Source organism: Pseudorca crassidens, chromosome 14 (genome assembly GCF_039906515.1).
Source record: "Pseudorca crassidens isolate mPseCra1 chromosome 14, mPseCra1.hap1, whole genome shotgun sequence".
NCBI classification, from domain to species: Eukaryota; Metazoa; Chordata; class Mammalia; order Artiodactyla; family Delphinidae; genus Pseudorca; species Pseudorca crassidens.
In genome coordinates, this window is record NC_090309.1 from 25,885,870 (window position 1) to 25,905,761 (window position 19,892).

Sequence of the window (19,892 nt, forward strand, 5' to 3'; positions counted from 1 at the left end):
ATATAATTCCTCCCCACTCCACCCCCACCTGCTATTGATGCTTGGAATTCCTTCAAATAGTGTCACAAATTTTAATTCCACATTTATTCAAAATGCATATATTCTTAGAAGACGTAACATCGATCTAGAGTCAGATTAGATTAGATTACTTCCTGAGAACAAGTTTTTGTGAAGGAAAGTGAGGAGAGCCAGGAGATTTACGTGTTGGCTCCTTGACCTGACTGCAGACTAAGCCAAGCATCTCTGCTCAAAGTGATCCTGAGGGGAAGATTAGGTAGGACCTTATCATTTCTAAAATGATCAAAATCCTCATTTCTGATAAAACATCACTCTTGAATAGAGAAGCTCACTGTGCCTAGACTGACTGAGAAATGAAGATAATGTCTAAGAGTGACGCTGCTAGGCCTCCAATTTGCAGACCACCCCAAAGTAAAACTAAGCAGTCACAACTGAACCTTCCTTTGGGTGAGTGAATGAGTTAAAACACATTCTTTCCTGTTTCTAGTAATTCCACATAATCAAAGTCCTTTGGCTAAAAATTTTCCTTCCTCTGGTCTAGGGAATATTTTAGTGCAGTGCCTAGAACATAATAGGCATTCCATAGATCTTGGTCAAATAAACAGATTTTCAGGAAGGGAAAAGTACTCTTGAGGAGTAATTGATAATGAAATTAGACTGCCAGTTAATCTGAAACGTGAGTCACTAAAGATTTGCATCTTTGATTCATTTTTCTCTGCAGCAAGTGAAAGGGAACTTTGCTAGGCTGCAGGCCTGCATCTCAGAACTCCGCATATTGCAAAGAGAAGGTTGTTTCAGACCACAAGCCACTTCTCTGCAGCTGGCAATAAAGGATGGGCTCCAGCAGTTCAAACAGTACAGCGGACACATGACCACAAGTGCAGCTCTGACCTACACTTCCCTGGAGGTAAAAGATGGCTTAGGACACTAACTCATCTTCCCATTTCAGTCCATCTAGATCCTTCATTGTTTGTCATCCTTCTGTTGTTCTCTGTTTCATTCACATTGAAAGTCATGACTAGATACTCCATTGGGTACATGAGTGACTGTGAGTTAAAACACATTCAGTCTCTAGTAACATCAGGCATCAGACAAATGAGTTTAAAAATAATTATGCTTTCATCTGCATGCTTATTCATCAATTAAAAATGTCTAAGTACAAAAGAGAATTGCATGTATTTAATACTTGCCTTCCAGAGTTTCAAGTTCAACCCAGATTCAGATTGAGCAAGGAGAGAAATCTACATGGAAGTACCACTGTGAGAAAAGAGCATATAAGCTCTCTGATCTTTAGTACACATTTAATGAGTGGAATTTAAGGATTCTATTTCCTTTGTATCCTCAAGAAATCAAAGCACTTTGAGCAAGAGGGGTACTGTCAATGATTCAAGCAGTCTTAAAAACTGAAACACAGTGGGCGACTTCCCTGGCAGTCCAGTGGTTGAGACTCCACGCTCCCAATACAGGGTGTGCGGGTTCAATCCCTAATCGGGGAACCCTAGTTGGGGAACTAAGATCCCACATGCTGCATGCGGTACGACCAAAAGAAAAACTAAAACTAAAACACAGGGATGGCTTCTCATTGGTCCCTTTCTGGGGTAGGTTCAGCCTGTTTGGCAGGGTCTTGTGATGATCTGTCCCACCAGACCTCTCGCACCAGAATATGTCAAATGAAATTTGATTTGCAAATTACATATAAATCTTTTTATTTGCCCTAAAGACAATAGCCACTACCACAGATTTCTGGGGTGTTTAATCCTCCAGATCTAACCTGTTACATTCTAACCTCTGTACTTCAGGGAAAGTAGACACGTTGATTCTTCTATTTATTTCCAGATTACTGTTCTGACTTCACAGCCTGGAAAAGAGGTGGTCAAACAATTGGAGGAAGGATTGAAAGATACAGACATAGTCAGGGTCAGGAGACTTCAGGTGGTTGAGATCACAAAGGGAGTCCTAGAATGTATGGACTCAGCATCCCCTGTTGAAGAGGCCAGCAACGACGGTAAGAATTAAAAGAAAAGGTAAAAAGAATGGTAAGATTTTAATGAGTAGTCTTTTACAGATCAGGAAGATTATTTTCCATGGACTTTTTTTTTAAAAAAAGATTTTTTGATGTGGACCATTTTTAAAGTCTTTATTGAATTTGTTACAATATTGCTTCTGTTTTATGTTTCGGTTTTTTGGCCGCAAGGCATGTGGAATCTTAGCTCCCCTACCAGGGATCGAACCACCTGCTTTGCAAAGGGAACTCTTAACCACTGGACCACCAGGGAAATCTCTTCCATGGTCTTTTATGTTCTTAAATGAAATGAAGCCAACAGATTTCACTGTGATTCAGACAGGTGTTTCTACATGTTAGAGTTTAATTTTTTAATCATATTTTTAATTTAGAAACAATATATGTTAATGTAAAACCTGAAATATAGGTATAAAAAGTAAAAATTCCTTCCTCCTCAAGAGATTGGGGTGTCACTCTTAATGCTCCATTAGATAGATAGATAGATAGATAATAGGAAGAAATATTTTATATTGTAATGGGATCATGACATACATAATATTCTGTAATCCTCTTCGCATGTTGTACAGCTATCTATGTTAGTATCTATAGACATTCCTCGTTTTTTACTGGATACATGATTTTTTTTACTTTGTGGTTGGACCATAGTTTGTTTAATCGCTTATTAATGAATAATTTGGTTTATTACATTTTGCTATCATAACCAATGCTGTATGAAGAGACTTATATGTACAGCTGGCTTCATTGGCCTATGACCAGTGCGGTCACACAAGGCCCTGCATTCAGAAAGCCCCTATGCTTAGGATTTAATGCTTTTGGGTTGCAGTCTTGAAATTCTTAATCAGTGTTTTGTAAGTGAAGTTTGATGGAACAATGGAACATGTGCCAGGGGATTATAGTCTCGGTTCATATGTGCCCTGCCTACCTCCTACCTCCCCAGAATGGGTTTTGAGTCACTGGATTCCCAGCCCTGATGTCCCCAGCCCGCCTACCCCAACCCAGTAACTACTGGCACTCAGATCTCTGCTAATAAATCCCCCATAAATCACCAGTAATCATACACTTCCTAGAAGAGAAAATATTCAAACTGAGTCTTAAAGGACAAATAGGAATTAACCAAGCAGAGGAAGAGGAAAGGGGGACTCAAAAAGGAGACCCAGGGACATGAGAAATCAAGATAAATCAACTTTCAGAGATGAGCCCATGGTTCCTTATGTCAGGAGCCTATCAGGCAGAGGCAGGAGTAAGGCTCTAAAGGTAGGCAAGGGTTAGATCAAGAAAGTCCATATATGCCCTAAACCCATTCTAAGACATTTAGATTTCATGCTAAAGCAATGGAAATTTATGAGAAGATTTTTGTCAGGAGATCAAGTAGAGATTCTCAAATTACAGCATTTAAAAGGTTTTTGACTGGTTTTAATTTATCCAACACTCAAGTTACAGTTCACCCTCTGTCAGTTCTTTCTGGTTATATTGGTCTTCTCCAAGGTTATACACACCTGGAGGTGTCCACTGTTCTGATACCATTGATATCTTCCTGGTTCCATATAAATAACCTCACTCTTCCCTTCTTGCCCTAATTAGGTTAGGGGGTTGGTAACTAAGGATGTGTTTCCCATCAAATTCTGACACATGTGGATCCTTCCAGCATCATGGACCACTGACATTGTTCTGGTTGGGGCGGGAGGGTAACTAGCCTTGCTGTGTGGTATATGAGCTCTCAGCTACTACACACCCTCTGCTTTTCTCAAGGCAGTCTCCTCACTGACTGTGCTTCTATTTCCATCCCTCCACTTGTAGTAATCTTTTCCTCTGAATTCCCCCTTCTTTCCTCTGAATTCCTCCCCTTATCCTCTTCCAACCAAATCCTCCCCATCCTTTAAGGCCAAATTGAGGTTCATGACTACTGAATTGATTTTCCTCTCCTTAGAACAACCACGTAGCCTGTGGTCTACACAACACAATTTAGCATTTAATTATATACCACATAGAATTGTTTACCATTGCTTTATTTCTTTTTAACGTCTTTTTATTGGAGTATAATTGCTTTACAATGGTGTGTTAGTTTCTGCTGTATAACAAAGTATATCAGCTATACGTATACATATATCCCCATATCGCCTCTCTCTTGCGGCTCCCTCCCACCCTCCCTATCCCACCCCTCTAGGTGGTCACACAGCACCGAGCTGATCTCTCCATGCAATGCAGCTACTTCCCACTATCTATTTTACATTTGGTGATGTATATATGTCAGTGCTACTCTCTCACTTCATCCCAGCTTACCCTTCCCCCCCCCCGATGTCCTCAAGTCCATTCTCTACGTCTGCATCTTTATTCCTGTCCTGCCCCTAAGTTCATCAGAACCATTTTTTTTTTAGATTTCACATATATGTGTTAGCATACAGTATTTGTTTTTCTCTTTCTGACTTACTTCACTCTGTATGACAGTCTCTAGGTTCATCCACCTCACTACAAGTAATTCAATTTCGTTTCTTTTTATGGCTGAGCAATATTCCATTGTATATATGTGTCACATCTTCTTTATCCATTCACCTGTCAATGGACATTTAGGTTGCTTCCACTTCCTGGCTATTGTAAATAGTGCTGCAGTGAACATGGTGGTACATGACTCTTTTTGAATTATGGTTTTCTCAGGGTATATGCCCAGTAGTGGGATTGCTGGGTCATATGGTAATTCTATTTTTAGTTTTTTAAGGAACCTCCATACTGTTCTCCATAGTGGCTGCATCAATTTACGTTCCCGCCAACAGTGTAAGAAGGTTCCCTTTTCTCCACACCCTCTCCAGCGTTTATTGTTTGTAGATTTTTTGATGATACCATTGCTTTATTGTGTGATAATTTTGTCTTCTCACCTAAACTGTAAACTACTTGATATCTTTTCTATCTGTATTAACTCTTAAGCATTAAGCCTTGGCATTACAAATTTGTCTTACTCATTTCTGCGCCCCACTCTGTAGTATATCCTAGATTATCAGTATATATTTGTTGAATGAATTGATGACAGTGATACCTGTGGAGTCTGTTCTTGGTCTGCCCAGCATCCCCTGCATCCCCCTTCTTTGGTAACACCTCTACTTTCATGGTCACAGGGTGGGCTATGACCCAGGGGAGGCAATCATAGCTCTCCAGGCTACTAATCAGAGTCTTTCCCAGTGGGTTCTCAAACTGAATCTGTGAGAGAGAAGCTCTTTTTATTTCTCTTTGATCATGGACAGATCAGGCATGGACTATGTCCTTTTCTCCCTTCAGTGACTGTACCCAGAAAGTACTGAATCTCTAATGGCACAAAACTCAGAGTACTCTGAGGGTACCTGATGGCTTTATTTAAAATGGTTAGAGGCTAGCACTGTACAGAAGAGCTTTTAAATGCAGGAAGGCAGCTTTCTACCTTGTGTCACTGCTAACGATTCTTCCAGTAACTTCCTATTTGCTTATAAATAATACATTATCCCATAAATTGCTTGTAATTCCTCTTTGTGAGTTAAGTGTACATATGGTTCATGGCTTGAAATCTTCCCAGTTTGCCTGTACTTTCCTCAAAGTTAATTCCTTTATTCCATTAATGTTTTGCTATATCTGATGTTCTTGTCAAGAGATTAACAACAGCAACTAGTCTTATTCTCAGAAGGATGAGTGCTCTAGAATTAGGATGCCTGAGTCTAAATCCCAGTTCTATTACTTACTAGCTGTGTGGCTTTGGAGAAGGTACTTAGCCTGTGTAAGCCTTTAATTCCTGCCCCATCCAGTAGTTATGGGAGTTAAATGAGATCATACATGTTAATTACTTAGTATACAGTAAATGCTAAATGAAAGTTAGCTACTCTTAGTATTTTTGAAAATTTTTGTATATGGATGGTTTAATATTTCTGAGATTTGTTTTTGTTTTTTATTTATTTATTTTTGGCTGTGTTGGGTCTTCGCTGCTGCACGCAGGCTTTCTCTAGTTGTGGTGAACAGGGGCTGCTCTTCATTGCGGCGTGCAGGCTTCTTATTGCGGTGGCTTCTCTTGTTGCGGAACATGGGCTCAGTAGTTGTGGCAGCGCAGGCTTCAGTAGTTGTGGCGCACGGGCTTAGTTGCTCCGCAGCATGTGGGATCTTCCTGGACCAGGGTTCGAACCTGTGTCCCCTGCATTGGCAGGCGGATTCGTAACCACTGCGCCACCATGGAAGTCCTGAGATTTGTTTTTAATGGCCAGGCCTCAAGTGGACTGTGAGTTACCTGAGGATAAGACTGTGTCTTATACATCTTTGTATCACCAGCATATATCATTCTGCCTGGCACATAGTAGATTCTCAATAAATGTTTCTTGAATAAATAAATAATGATTGGGAAAAAACAAATAATTTGTGAGAGGTGGTGGTCACACTCTCTGACATCAACTCAAATATTTAGGGACATATGCCAAACACCTGTAGCTTCCCTTCGTAGCCCATGAATATCATGAATTGATTCAAACCCTTTTTGAATCTATTTATAATTTTTTAACTGTGGTAACCATGATCATCAATTAAATAAAAATTGTCTACACGCTACCTTTTGAAGAAAGAAACAGGTTACCATACAAGGAAATGATATTACAGATCAGTTTTAAAAGGAGCTATGAGACTATGTCCTTCGATTGGTCTAATTTCTGCCTTCTTTAGTGCAGCCCTGCATAGTGAGATCTAATTATTACAAAGATGACTTGGAGACTGCAAGATCCAGAATTGTTGAAGAAAAAGCGAACTTTGAAATTAAGAAGGTAGACTCACCTTTTAGAGAGTTCTTTAGCAAGATAATTTCATTTTAATGAAAAGGTTAACTTTAAATCACATTCATATCAGTTAAGGTTTTCTATAAATTTTCAGGCTTATGGCTTATTATATGTTTTCTTTCAAGTGTATAAATGACACTTTCTTCCATCTGTTCTTGATTAGCCTAACTTGTTCATTTTTTCTTTATTTAAAATTTAGCTGATATTAAGAACATCAGAAGTTCACCAGATGTATTTGACAGAGATATGTTTACAAAGTTTTATGGAGCTGAAAATGAATTTGACTGATCTTAAAATTTTTTAGGTGGTCATCCAACAGGAAATACAATAATTAAATTAAATTAAATCCACCCCTATTCTTTTTTTTTTTTTCCTTTTTTTTTTTTTTTTGCGGTACGGGGGCCTCTCACTGTTGTGGCCTCTCCCGCTGCGGAGCACAGGCTCCGGACGCGCAGGCTCAGCGGCCATGGCTCACGGGCCTAGCCGCTCCGCGGCATGTGGGATCTTCCCAGACCGGGGCACGAACCCGTGTTCCCTGCATCGGCAGGCGGACTCTCAACCACTGCGCCACCACGGAAGCCCCCCCCGCCATTCTTAGCTGAATGCAAAGACAGTATAAAATCTATGAAGTTATCATCAGTGTTATTATTACTATATGTGTGGTCACTATAATAAAAGCCTCAAATAAATCCCCAGTTTAAATACACATTCTTTACACACATTCAATAAACTCGGAGTTGTAAACAATGTTGAATCTTTAATAAAATGTTTTTCTTTAATTTAGAAAAGCTTATTTAGTTATGTTAAGGCTTGTAAGAATGGTCTTAGATTGTATTCTCCATCCTGTAACCCCATAGGAATTGTTTTAAAATTTGCTCAAGTAAATGCTTGCTTTAAAGAACCATTTCTTACCCTTGCAAGTGTGGAAATAAGTCATTTGTATAAACTTGAAAAAAAATTTAGCTGAAATATCCTGCCTAGCTGTCTCTGTGGTAGCTTTTGTCCAGTTATTCTTTAATTTTTTTATTACAAGTAAACACTCCCTATACAGAAGTATAATATAAACAGTTCAAAATGACCCAAAATTCTACCCTCCAGAGATAATTGCTATCAGCAGTGTAGGACACATTCTACTGGATTGCTTTCCTTACACATATATTGGACATGAACATACATGTAATGTTATTAGGGTTTTTGATACCATCCACTTTTACAAAAATGGAACTATATAATACCCACTGATCTGCATTTTTTTATTTAGCTATTTATCCAATAATTCTTTTCATATTGGAATATAGAGCTCTAACCCATTCCTTTTAGTAGCTGTGAGGTATTCTATTGTATAAATTCATCACCATTTATTTAACCATCCAGCTGAATTTTTATTTGAACTCTGTGCCCTTGAACAAGTTACTTAAACGCTTCATCCCACAATTTTCTCATTTATAAAATAAGGCTAATAATAGTAGCTATTCTATAGGGTTTTTACAAGGATTAAATATAACTTGCATGTAAAGTACTTAAAACAGTACCTGGCACATGTGAGCAATGCATAAATGTTTTCTGTTGATATTAATAGTAATAGTAAGAGTTTGTGAGAGATGGTGTCCTCGCACAAACAAACTTTTTACTGAGAAAATTTATACATACCTTTTTACTGAGAAAATTTCAGGCTCTAATAATTTTTTATTGAAAAGAAAATGTAACTATAAAATAATTTTTAATTCAAAATCATTCACAATTCCACTACTCCATTACACTGATTTTGTTTTTGCACATTACCTCTCAGTTGTCCACAATCATTTTTAGGTTTCAGAGTTATAATTTATGTATGTAATTTTTTTGTTTTCATGTAACATAATATTATAAAACTTTTTCCATAGTTTTTTGGCCTTCTTTTCTGTTATTTATCCATTTTGTTCCTGTTTTGCTCTTAAAAGAGGACTAGAAATGTTGGTCTGTGTAATAGAGATGTGAAGAGATATACTTCTCACAGGGGAAGATGGAATACTTTATCTTTATATGACCTCTTTATATGTAAGCCAACCTGACACCTTTAGAGCAGATCTCTAATACTGGATTTTGATCATAAATTTAAGATCTGGGAGAGCCTTCCAATTCCAGCAGCCAAAATTAAGCACATAGGAGAGCCATCAATGGAGAGAATAATGCTGCTAGTTGGTTTTATTTTTAAGTAAGTTCTGAGCCTCAAGGAAAAGATATGTGAACTAAAAGCCATAGTCTCTTAAATACTCTAACAGTTGTCTATAGATTATAATAACAGCAACATTTTATTGAACACCTTCTGTCCAAATACTTTCTGTTTTAAATAGTTTCCACTATTATTTAATCTCATATATCTAGATGAAGAAATTAAGGCATAGTTTCTTGTCCAAATTAGCTTTCACAAAGTTTCTTAGTTAAGATACAGAACAGGGATTATAAGCAGTCTGACTCTAAAGCTCACATACTTAACCATTCTCTATACTTCCTCAGTTGAAAAGAGCAATAAAGATAATCAAAAATTCAAAAGTTGGTTCTTTGAAAAAAACTGATAAAATAGAGAATTTTTTGGTGAAATCAATGAAGAAAAGACAAAGAAAGAGGACACAATAAACTATGTTAGGGTTGTGAAAAAGGAGCATAACTGCAGAATCAAAACATTGGAATCAAACATTTAGACAAAAACCAATATATTACTTAAAAGATACAAATTTTGACTCAGAAATAAAAATCTAAATGGTTCCCCTAACCAATTATCAATCCTAGATGGTTTTATAGTCAAATTCCATCAAACTTTCAAGGGACAGATCACTCCAATCTTATACAAACTCTTCTAGAAATTAAAAAAGAAAGAAAGAAAAAGAAAATACCCCCCCACCGCCAAGTCATGATAGAAAACCAGACAAGAACAATGTGAGAAAAGAAAATTGCAGGCCAGTCTGCTCATGAAAATAGATAAAACCATCTTAAATTATCTTATCATGTATAAAAAGAGACTATATAACTGATCAAGTTGGATTTATCCCTGTAATACAAGGTGATTTTGCATTAGAAATATATAAATATAAATTTAACCAAGGAGGAAAAGACCTATACTCTGAAAACTATAAGACATCGATGAAGGAGATTAAAGATTGTACAAATAAATGGAAAGATATCCTGTGTTCATGGATTGCAAGAATTAATATTGTTAAAATGTCCATATTACCCAAAGCAATCTACAGATTTAATGCAATCTGTATAAAATACCCATGACATTTGTCACAGAACTAGAACAAATAATCCTAAAATTTACATAGGACCACAAAAGACACTAAAGAGCCAAAGCAATCTTGAGAAAAAAGAAAAAATTTGGGGGTATCATGCTCCCTTACTTCAGACTATGCTACCAAGCTACAGTAATCAAAAAAGTATGGTATCACCACAAAAACAGACACATAGATCAATGGAACAGAATAGAGATACCAGAAATAAACCCACATACTTATGGCCAATTAATCTACGACAAAGGAGGCAAAAATACACAATGGAGAAAAGACAGTCTCTTCAATAAAGTGGTGTTGGGAAAACAGCACAGCTATGTATAAAATAATTAAATTAGAATATTATCTCACACCATATACAAAAATAAACTCAAAATGGATTAAAGACCTAACTGTAAGACTAGAAACCATAAAACTCCTAGAAGAAAATATAGGCAAAACACTCTTTGACATAAATCATAGCAATATTTTTTTAGCTCTGTCTCTTAAGTCAATGGAAACAAAAGCAAAAATAAATAAATGGGGCCTAATTAAACTTAAAAGCTTTTGCACAGTGAAAGAAATCATTGACAATATGAAAAGACAACCTAGTTAATGGGAGAAGATATTTGCAAGTGATATCATTTGATAAGGGATTAATATCCAAAATATATAAAGAGATCATACAACTGAATATCAGAAAATCAAACAACCCAATTAAAATGGGCAGAAGACCTGAATAGACATTTTTTCCAAAGAAGACATATATATGACCAACAGGTACATGAAAGGATGCTCAACATCACTAATCGTCAGAAATGCAAATCAAAACCACGATGAGCTATCACCTCACACCTGTCAGAATAGCTATCATCAAAAAGACAACAAATAATAAATGTTGGCAAGGATGTGGAGAAAAGGGAACCCTAGTACACTGTTAGTAGGAATGTAAATTGGTGTAGCCACTATGGAAAACAGTATAGAGGTTCCTCAAAAAATTAAGAATAGAATTACCATATGATCCAGCAATTCCACTCCTGTGTGTATATCTGAAGAAAACAAAAATGGGGGCTTCCCTGGTGGCGCAGTGGTTGAGAGTCCGCCTGCTGATGCAGGGGACACAGGTTTGTGCCCCAGTCCAGGAAGATCCCACATGCCGCAGAGCGGCTGGGCGCATGAGCCATGGCCGCTGGGCCTGCGTGTCCGGAACCTGTGCTCCGCAACGGGAGAGGCCACAATAGTGAGAGGCCCATGTACTGCAAAAAAAAAAAAGAAAACAAAAACACTAATTTGAAAAGACATATGCACCCCAATGTTCATAGCAGCATTATTTACAAAACCACAATATGGAAGCAACTATGTCCATCACCAGATGCGTGGATAAAGGAGATGCGGTATATATATATACAATGGAATATTACTCAGCCATAAAAAGGATTGAAATTTTGCCATTTGCACAACATGGATGGATCCAGAAGGTATTATACTTAGTGAAGTAAGTCAGACAGAGAAAGATAAATACTGTACATTATCATTATATGTGGAATCTAAAAAATAAATGAATGAATATAATAAAACAGAAACAGACTTATAGATACAGAGAACAAATTAGTGGTTACCAGTGGGGAGAGGGCTTAGAGGGAGGGGCAAGATAGGGGAAAGCAATTAAGAGGTACAAACTACTATGTATAAAGGTACAAGGATGTAATGTAGAGCACAGGGAAATAGCCAATATTTTATAATAACTTTAAATGGAGTATAATCTGTAAAAAGATTGAATTACTATGTTGTACACCTGAAACTAATATAACATTGTAAATCAACGATACTTCAATAAAAAAGAAAGAAATGTATAAATATAATTTACATCAACAGATAAAGGTAAAAATTATGTTATCTTAATAGATACAGAAAAACATATGATAAAATTAACATCCATTCATTATTTAAGAAAAAAATCTTGGTAAACTAGGGATAGAAAATAACTTCTGTAACTTGGCAAAATGTTTCTATCAAAAATCTACAATACGGTTCTTTACTGGTGAAAGATTACCTTCAGGCCTTTACATGCAGCACCATATGAGCAAGTGAAACTAGACTAAGCACAAAGGAGAAAAAAAAAGGAGAGTGGCCAAGATGGCAGAGTAGAAAGACCCTGAGCTCACCTCCTCTTGCGAGCACACCAGAATCACAACTATCTGTAGAATAGCCATCAATGAAAAAGACCAGAACCTACCAGAAAAGATCTTCTATGACTAAAGACATAAAGAAGGGACCACAACAAGATTGGTAGGAGGGGCAGACTCACAATATAATCAAGTCCCATACGCCCTGGGTGGGCAACCCTCAAAACAGAGAATAATTATATTGTAGAGGTTCTCCCACTGTAGTGAGAGTTCTGAGTCCCATATTGGGCTCCCCAGCCCAGGGTCCTGCACCAGAAAGATGAGCCCCAGAGCATTTGGCTTTGCAGGCTTAATTTCAGGAATCCCAAAGGTCTGGGGGAAATAGAGACTTCATTCTTAAAGGACACACACAAAATCTCACACACACTGGGACCCAGGGCAAAAGCAGTAATTTGATAGGAGCCTGGGCCAGACCTAGCTGCTTGTCTTGGAGAGTCTCCCAGAGAGATGGGGGGCAGCTGCAGCTCACCCTGGGGACATAGGCACTGGCAGAAGCCATATTTGGGAGCTTTCTATCATATGGACACTGGTGCAGGCAGGCACCATCATGGGATCTTCCCTCCGGCTCATTAGCACCAAGACTTGGCCCCACCCAACAACCTGTAGGCACCAATGCTGGGACACCTCAGACCAAACAACTAACTAAGCAGAGACATAGCCCCACCCATCAGCAGTCAGGCTGCCTAAAGACTACCTGAGCTCACAGCCACCTCCAGATATGCCTTTAGACACAACCCTGCTCACCAGAGGGCCAAAACCCAGCTCCCGCCCTGCCCTCTGGGAAGCTTGCAGTAACCTCTAGACCAGCCTCACCCACCAGGGGGCAGACACTAAACGCAAGAAAACTACAATCCTGTAGCCTGCAGACCCAGCCCACTGACAACAGGCCAGACCCTACCCTAGGATCAGCTGGGCCCCAGCCCTGCCTACTAGCAGGCCAACACAAGCTTTGTGACACCCCAGATCCCATACCCAACTGTGACAGGAATCACCCTCCCCACCCACTCCCCAGCAATATGATACCAGCTCTGGGATCCCTGGGCCCTGCAGCTAGACTCCAGGACCTGGATCTGCTTGCCAATAGACTTGCACTAACCCCAGGACCTGGCTTCACCCACCAGTGGGCAGGCAACAGACCTAGGGTCTTCTGGACCCTGACTCTGTCCACCAGTGAGCCAGCACTAGCCCCGGGGCCACCTGAGGTTCTATAATTAGCCATCTTGTGACCAGAACCCACTAACCAGCAGCTAGTAGCATCCACACAAGGCAGGGCCTGGCAACCAACCTGGCTAGGGACCAACAAAGCCTACCAGACTGCCCACATAGCCCACCACAACAGAAGCACCCACACAGCCCTCGTGGGGGGAACCCGTAGAGCATATAACATGGGTGACAAGAGGAATGTATGCTGAGGGGATGCATAGGACATCTCCTACAGAAGGCCACTTCTCCAAGGTCAAGAAAAGTAACCTAACACATACATAAAAATACAAATAGCAACTTAGACAAAATGAGGCAACAGGGGAACATGTTCCAGACAAAGTGACAAGATAAAACCCCAGAAGAACTAAGCGAAGTGAAGATAGGCAATCTACCCAAGAGAGTTCAGAGTAATGATTGTAAAGATGATCAGAGAACTTGGGAGAAGAATGGATGTACAAGTGAGAAGTTAGAAGTTTTTAACAAAGAGTTAGAAAATATAAAGAACAACCAAACAGAGATGAAGAATACAATAACTGAAATGAAAAATACACTAGAAGGAATCAACAGTAAACTAAATGCTACAGAAGAATGAACCAGTGATCTGGAAGACAGGGTAGTGGAAATCACTGCCGCTGAATAGAAAAAAGAAAAAGAATGAAAAGAAATGAGGACAGTTTGAGAGACCTCTGGGACAACATCAAGTGCACTAATATTCGCATTATAGGGGTCCCAGAAGGAGAAGAGAGGGAAAGGGGCGGAGAACATATTTGAAAACATAATAGCTGAAAACTTCCCTAACCTGGGAAAGGAACAGTCACCCAAGTCCAGGAAGTGCAGAGAGTCCCATACAGGATTAACCCAAAGAGGAACACACCAAGACACATTGTAATTAAAATGAAAAAAATTAAAGATAAAGAGAGAATATTAAAAAGCAGCAAGGGAAAGGCAACAAATACCATACAAGGAAACTCCCATAAGGCTATCAGCTGATTTTTCAGCAGAAACTCTTCAGGCCAGAAGGGAGTGGCACAATATATTTAAAGTGGTGAAAGGGAATAACCTATAACCAAGAATACCCAGAAGGATTGCCTTCAAAAATCAGGAATAATACATGGATGCCCCATCACCACTTTGATTCAGCATAGTTGTCCTAGCCTAGTAAGATAAGAAAAATACTAAAGGGTGTGAAGATTGAATAGAAAGAAACAAAACTGTTTTTATTTGAAACATATTTAATTGACTACATTAATAACCAAATTAGTAAGAGTTTAACAAGTTGGCTGGATATAAGATAAACATACAAAAGTCAATAGCATTTCCTGGAAATTGAGTTATTTGTAGTGAGGTAGATGGACCTAGAGTCTGTCATACAGAGTGAAGTAAGTCAGAAAGAGAAAAACAAATACTGTATGCTAACACATATATATGGAATCTAAAAAGCAAACAAAAAAATGGTTCTGAAGAACCTAAGGGCAGGACAGGAATAAAGACACAGATGTAGATAATGGACTTGAGGATGTGGGAGGGGGAAGGGTAAGCTGGGACGAAGAGAGAGAGTGGCATGGACACATACACTACCAAATGTAAAATAGATAACTAGTGGGAAGCAGCCACACAGCACAGGGAGATCAGCTCCGTGCTTTGTGACCACCTTGAGGGATGGGATAGGGAGTGTGGGAGGGAGACACAAGAGGGAGGGGATATATGTATATGTATAGCTGATTCACTTTGTTACACAGCAGAAACTAACACAACATTGTAAAGCAATTATACTCCAATAAAAATGTTTTTTAAAAAAGTCAATAGCATTTCTATAATTAGAAACAAACTCTTAGAAACTTCAATTTTTAAAGAAATACCTTTTACAATAATAAAAAAGTAAAGTATTTAGAAATGAATTTTAACAAAAGATGCATAGAATAGTTATTGGGAATAGTTTAAAGCTTTACTGATGCACCTTAAAGAAGATATAATTAAGTGGAGCATGTTAATGGATAGAAACATTCAATATCATAAGGATTCAATTCTCCCCAAATTGATCTATCAATGCAATTCCAATCAAAATGCTATCAGTTTTTTAATGAACCTGACAAGCTGATCCTAATATATATATTAGATGTGAAGATATATATTAAGGCTAAAGGTTTACCTTGCCTGATATTAAGATGATTAAAAGGCTGTTCTAATTAAGACAGTGTTATATTGACACAGGGAAAGGCAAATTGTCCAGTCTAGAACAGATGAGAGAGCCCAGAAACAGACAGCCATATTATATGAAAACTTGATATGTGGCTGAGTTGACATGGCAAAGCATGGAAAGGATGGATCTAGTCATTAAATCATACTGGAACTATCAGTATTCCGTATGGGAAAAATGAAATTTGATCCCTCTGCATGCCATTTACAATACTATATTTTAAATATATTAAAGATTTAAATATGAAAGTTAAAACTTTTGCAGGAAAATATAGGAGAAAATTTTATCACCAAAGGTAGGAAAGAAGAGGAATAAAGTTTGCTAACCATAAAGTAAAAGATTGGTAAGTATGGTTACTTCAAAATTAAGAATGTCTGTCCATCAGAGACACCATGAAGAAAGTGATGACAAGTCATAACTATATTTACAACTCATATGACCAATAATGAGTTGGTATCCAGAATAAGGAATGCCTGAAACCCAATTTTTTTTAAAAAGACAATCTAATTTTTAAATAAACAAAAAATCTGAACAGGTATTTCACAGAAGAGGAAATCTCAAAATAAACATAAGAAAAATTCTCACCCTCATTAGTAATCAGGGAAACACAAAACAATGATATCCCATTTTATGCCCACTAGTTTGCAAAAAATTAAGAAGTCTCACTATAGTGTTGGCAGTAGCAGAGCATGGAAACTCTTATAGACTGACAGAAAGAATGTAATTGGTTCACAACTTGTCATTTTATTGTAAAGTAACAGTCACAATACCCTAGAAGAATTCCTAGAAGAATATCTCTAGAAAAACTTTTACAAATGTGCACTTGGAGACATGTACAAGAATGTGAATAGTGACATTATTTAAAAGGCCAGAAATTAGACTACTCAAATGTCCATTGAATGAGGCATGAATAAGTATTACAAGGTTTATTCACAAAGTGGAAATGAGTGAACCACAGCTACCTACAACAATGTAGATAAATCTTTTCAATATTGAGGAAAAAAAGCAGATAACCAAGGATATAGACAATAAGATATCTCTTTATAAAGCTCAAGCAAAACAAAATACTAACGTGTTTGTTTAAAATAAAAAAACTAGTTTTAAAAGGAAAAGAATGATTTTTAAAAATTCAGTGTAGCAAGGTTTCCCTTAGAGAAGATCAGGGCAAAGCATATAGATATCTTAGTAGCGTCAATGATCTACATCATAAGTTGAATAAAGGCTTCATGAGTGTTCATTTTGCTGTTATGCTTCATAGCTTAAATATATGTTGCATGTATTCATTTTCATATAAAAAATTTTATAATGGCTTTCCAAAGAATGACTAAGTAATACATATGACAAAACTAAAACGGCCACTGTGATCAATGCATTTTGGCATCCAGAGGGCATCTGTCCAGGTTGACAGCAGTCTGCACTCATTGGGTATGTAAGTCTTTCAACCATTTACAAATCATCTTACTGATGCTGTCAACCAGCCTCCATTTCTCAGCCTTGGTACACAAGGATATCAGGTTCCCTTTCTAAGTGCTCACAAACCATCTGTTTAATATTTCCTCCCAGTCTTTACTAGGGATTGATGTCAAGCTCTTTTGGAAAGGTATTTTATCCATATGTGTTCTCAGGAAACACCAAATGTTAACAACCCAAACATAGAAGATAAAGATTCATTGCTTCCTAAAGTGTTCCAGAAAAAAAAAAACCTTTTTCTATGATTCATGCTTCAGTACAGTTGTCAGACTCCACTTATTGATTTTTTCTCCTTTCATTGTCTTCAAAAATAGACCAGAAAATGCAGCTGTTTATTGAGCTTGTCTTTGAAAACTACATTAAAGTCATGTCCCTATGGCTTTAAGACTAAATTAGAACCACTGTTTTATTTAATACCTAAAGATTTTTAACACAGAGAGACGTTTATTAACAGAAACCATGGTCTCAGAAAAATGGCAAAAGTTGAATTGAAGAATTTTTTTTAGAGTTCCATAGAAAATCTAAAGTTATTTGAAAATTAGGTCTTTTAAATTTTTTCCTCACCTCTTTTGAGGAATAATTTGCATACTGTAAGTTGCATCCACAGTGTACAATTCAATGAGTTTTGACAGTTGTATATGCCCATCACCACAATCAAGACACAGAACACTTCCATCAATCCCAAAAGATTCCTCTTGCCCCTTTACACTCAATCCCTCTCTCCATCCTTGGCATACACCACTGATCTGTTTTTTGTCTGTAAATTAGTTTGTATTTTATATAAATGGGATCATATAAATGGTATATACTTCTTCTGTGTCTGGCTTTTTTCATTTAGATTTTGAGATTCATCCATGTTGTTTATATCAACAAGTAGTTGTTAGCTTTTTTTTTATTTCTGAGTAGTAGTATATTGTATGACTATGCCACGTATTGTTTACCCATTCTGCTGTTAATGGATGTTTCAGTTGTTTCTAGTTTTTGACTGTAGTGTCTAAAGTTCCTACAAATGTCTATACACAAATCTCTGTATGGACATACGTTTTTGCTTTTTTTTTTTTTTTTTTTTTTTTTTTGCGGTACGCGGGCCTCTCACTGCTGTGGCCTCTCCCGTTGTGGAGCACAGGCTCCGGACGCGCAGGCTCAGCGGCCATGGCTCACAGGCCCAGCCGCTCCGCGGCATGTGGGATCTTCCCGGACCGGGGCACAAACCTGTGTCCCCTGCATCGGCAGGCGGACTCTCAACCACTGTGCCACCAGGGAAGCCCTGGACATACGTTTTTATTTTTCATGGGTCTTACTGTGTTTATGGTTAATCTTCTTCCATCCACTTACTTTCAACGCATTTGTGTCTTTATACTTAAAGTGTATCTCTTATAGACAGCATAAAATTGGGTCTTGCTTTTTATCCATTATGCTCTTCTCTGCTTTTTTTTGGAGTGTATACTCCATTAACATTTACCATAAGTATTGATAGGGTTGGATTTAGGTCAGTCATTTTATTTTGTTTTTTTGTCCTCTCTGATTTTTCTTCGTCTTTTCCCTGCTTTCTTTGGATTATTAAACATTTTCAGAATTCTATTTTATCAATTGTCATTAGCTAATTTTCTTGCATTATTTTTAGTGGTTTCTATAGGGATTACATTATACAATCTTAACTTTTCAAAGTCTACTTAGAGTCAATATAGTAAACTTCACATAAAATGTAGAAACCTCAAGATTACAGTACTTCACATAAAATATAGAAACCTTGTAGGGATTAAAATATATTTTTAAACTTGTTTATAGCCTACTTAGACTTAACATAGTACCATGTCATGGAAAATATACAAACTTTGCAACTATGTAGGTCCATTTATCCCCTACACACACACACACACACACACACACATTGTCTTTTTGTTGTATTTGTTGTGTGTATTACATACACATTATAAACTTCACAAGGCAATATTACAAATTTTTGCTTTAAACAATCATGTGTATTTTAAAGAAACTAAGAGAAAAATAGTTTTTATATTTACTGTTTCCAGTGTTCTTCATTCATTCCTAAAGATCCAGCTTTCCCTTCAGTATCATTTCCTTCAGCTCAAAGAACTTTAGTATTTCTTGTAGTTTGGTTCTGGTAACGACAAATTTCTTAGCTGTTATTTTCTGAAAATGTATATTTCACTTTCATTCTTGAAGGAGGTTTTTCTTATATATAGACTTATGGGTTGACAGGATTCTCTTTTCTTTCAGCACATTAAAGATGTTGCTCCACTGTCTTCTGGCCTTCCATGGTTGCTCAATAAAAGTCATAGTCCTTAAATCACTTTCCCCTTTGTGTAAAGGATCGGTTTTCTGGCTGCTTTCAAGAATTTTCTCTTTATGTTTGTTTTTAAGCAGGTTTACAATGCTGTGACTAGGCACAGATTTCTTGTTTGGGTTCACTGAGCTTTTTTAGTCTGTAAATTTATATTCTCAACCCAATTTGGGAAATTTGCTGCCATTATTTAGTCAAATTTTTTTCTGTCTCATTCCCTCTCTTCACTCCTTTGGGACTCCAATTACCACATGTTAAACCTTTTTAAATTTTTCCACAGTTCCCCAAGGCTCTGTGGTATTCTGCTTGTTTGTTTTGTCCAAACTTTTTTCTCTCTCTTCTTCAGATCAGATGATCTCTATTGATCTACCTTTAAATTCACTGACTCTCATCTCTCATCTCCAGTCTGCTGTTAAGCTCATGTGGTGAATTTTTTGTTCAGATATTGTACTTTTCAGTTCTAAAATTTCCAT

At 37.5% G+C, this 19,892-nt stretch overlaps 1 protein-coding gene across 2 annotated transcripts in view; it reads left to right on the plus strand.

Annotated features, from left to right (window-relative positions):
- Positions 1 to 19,892, plus strand: part of M1AP (meiosis 1 associated protein) — a 76,919-nt gene that overhangs the window by 18,921 nt on the left and 38,106 nt on the right. For both annotated transcript variants that reach the window (XM_067704589.1, XM_067704588.1), the window contains exons 2-3: positions 740 to 925; positions 1,855 to 2,023. In XM_067704589.1, the coding sequence (XP_067560690.1) occupies positions 740 to 925; positions 1,855 to 2,023 (355 nt within the window). The remainder of the gene's footprint in view (positions 1 to 739; positions 926 to 1,854; positions 2,024 to 19,892) is intronic.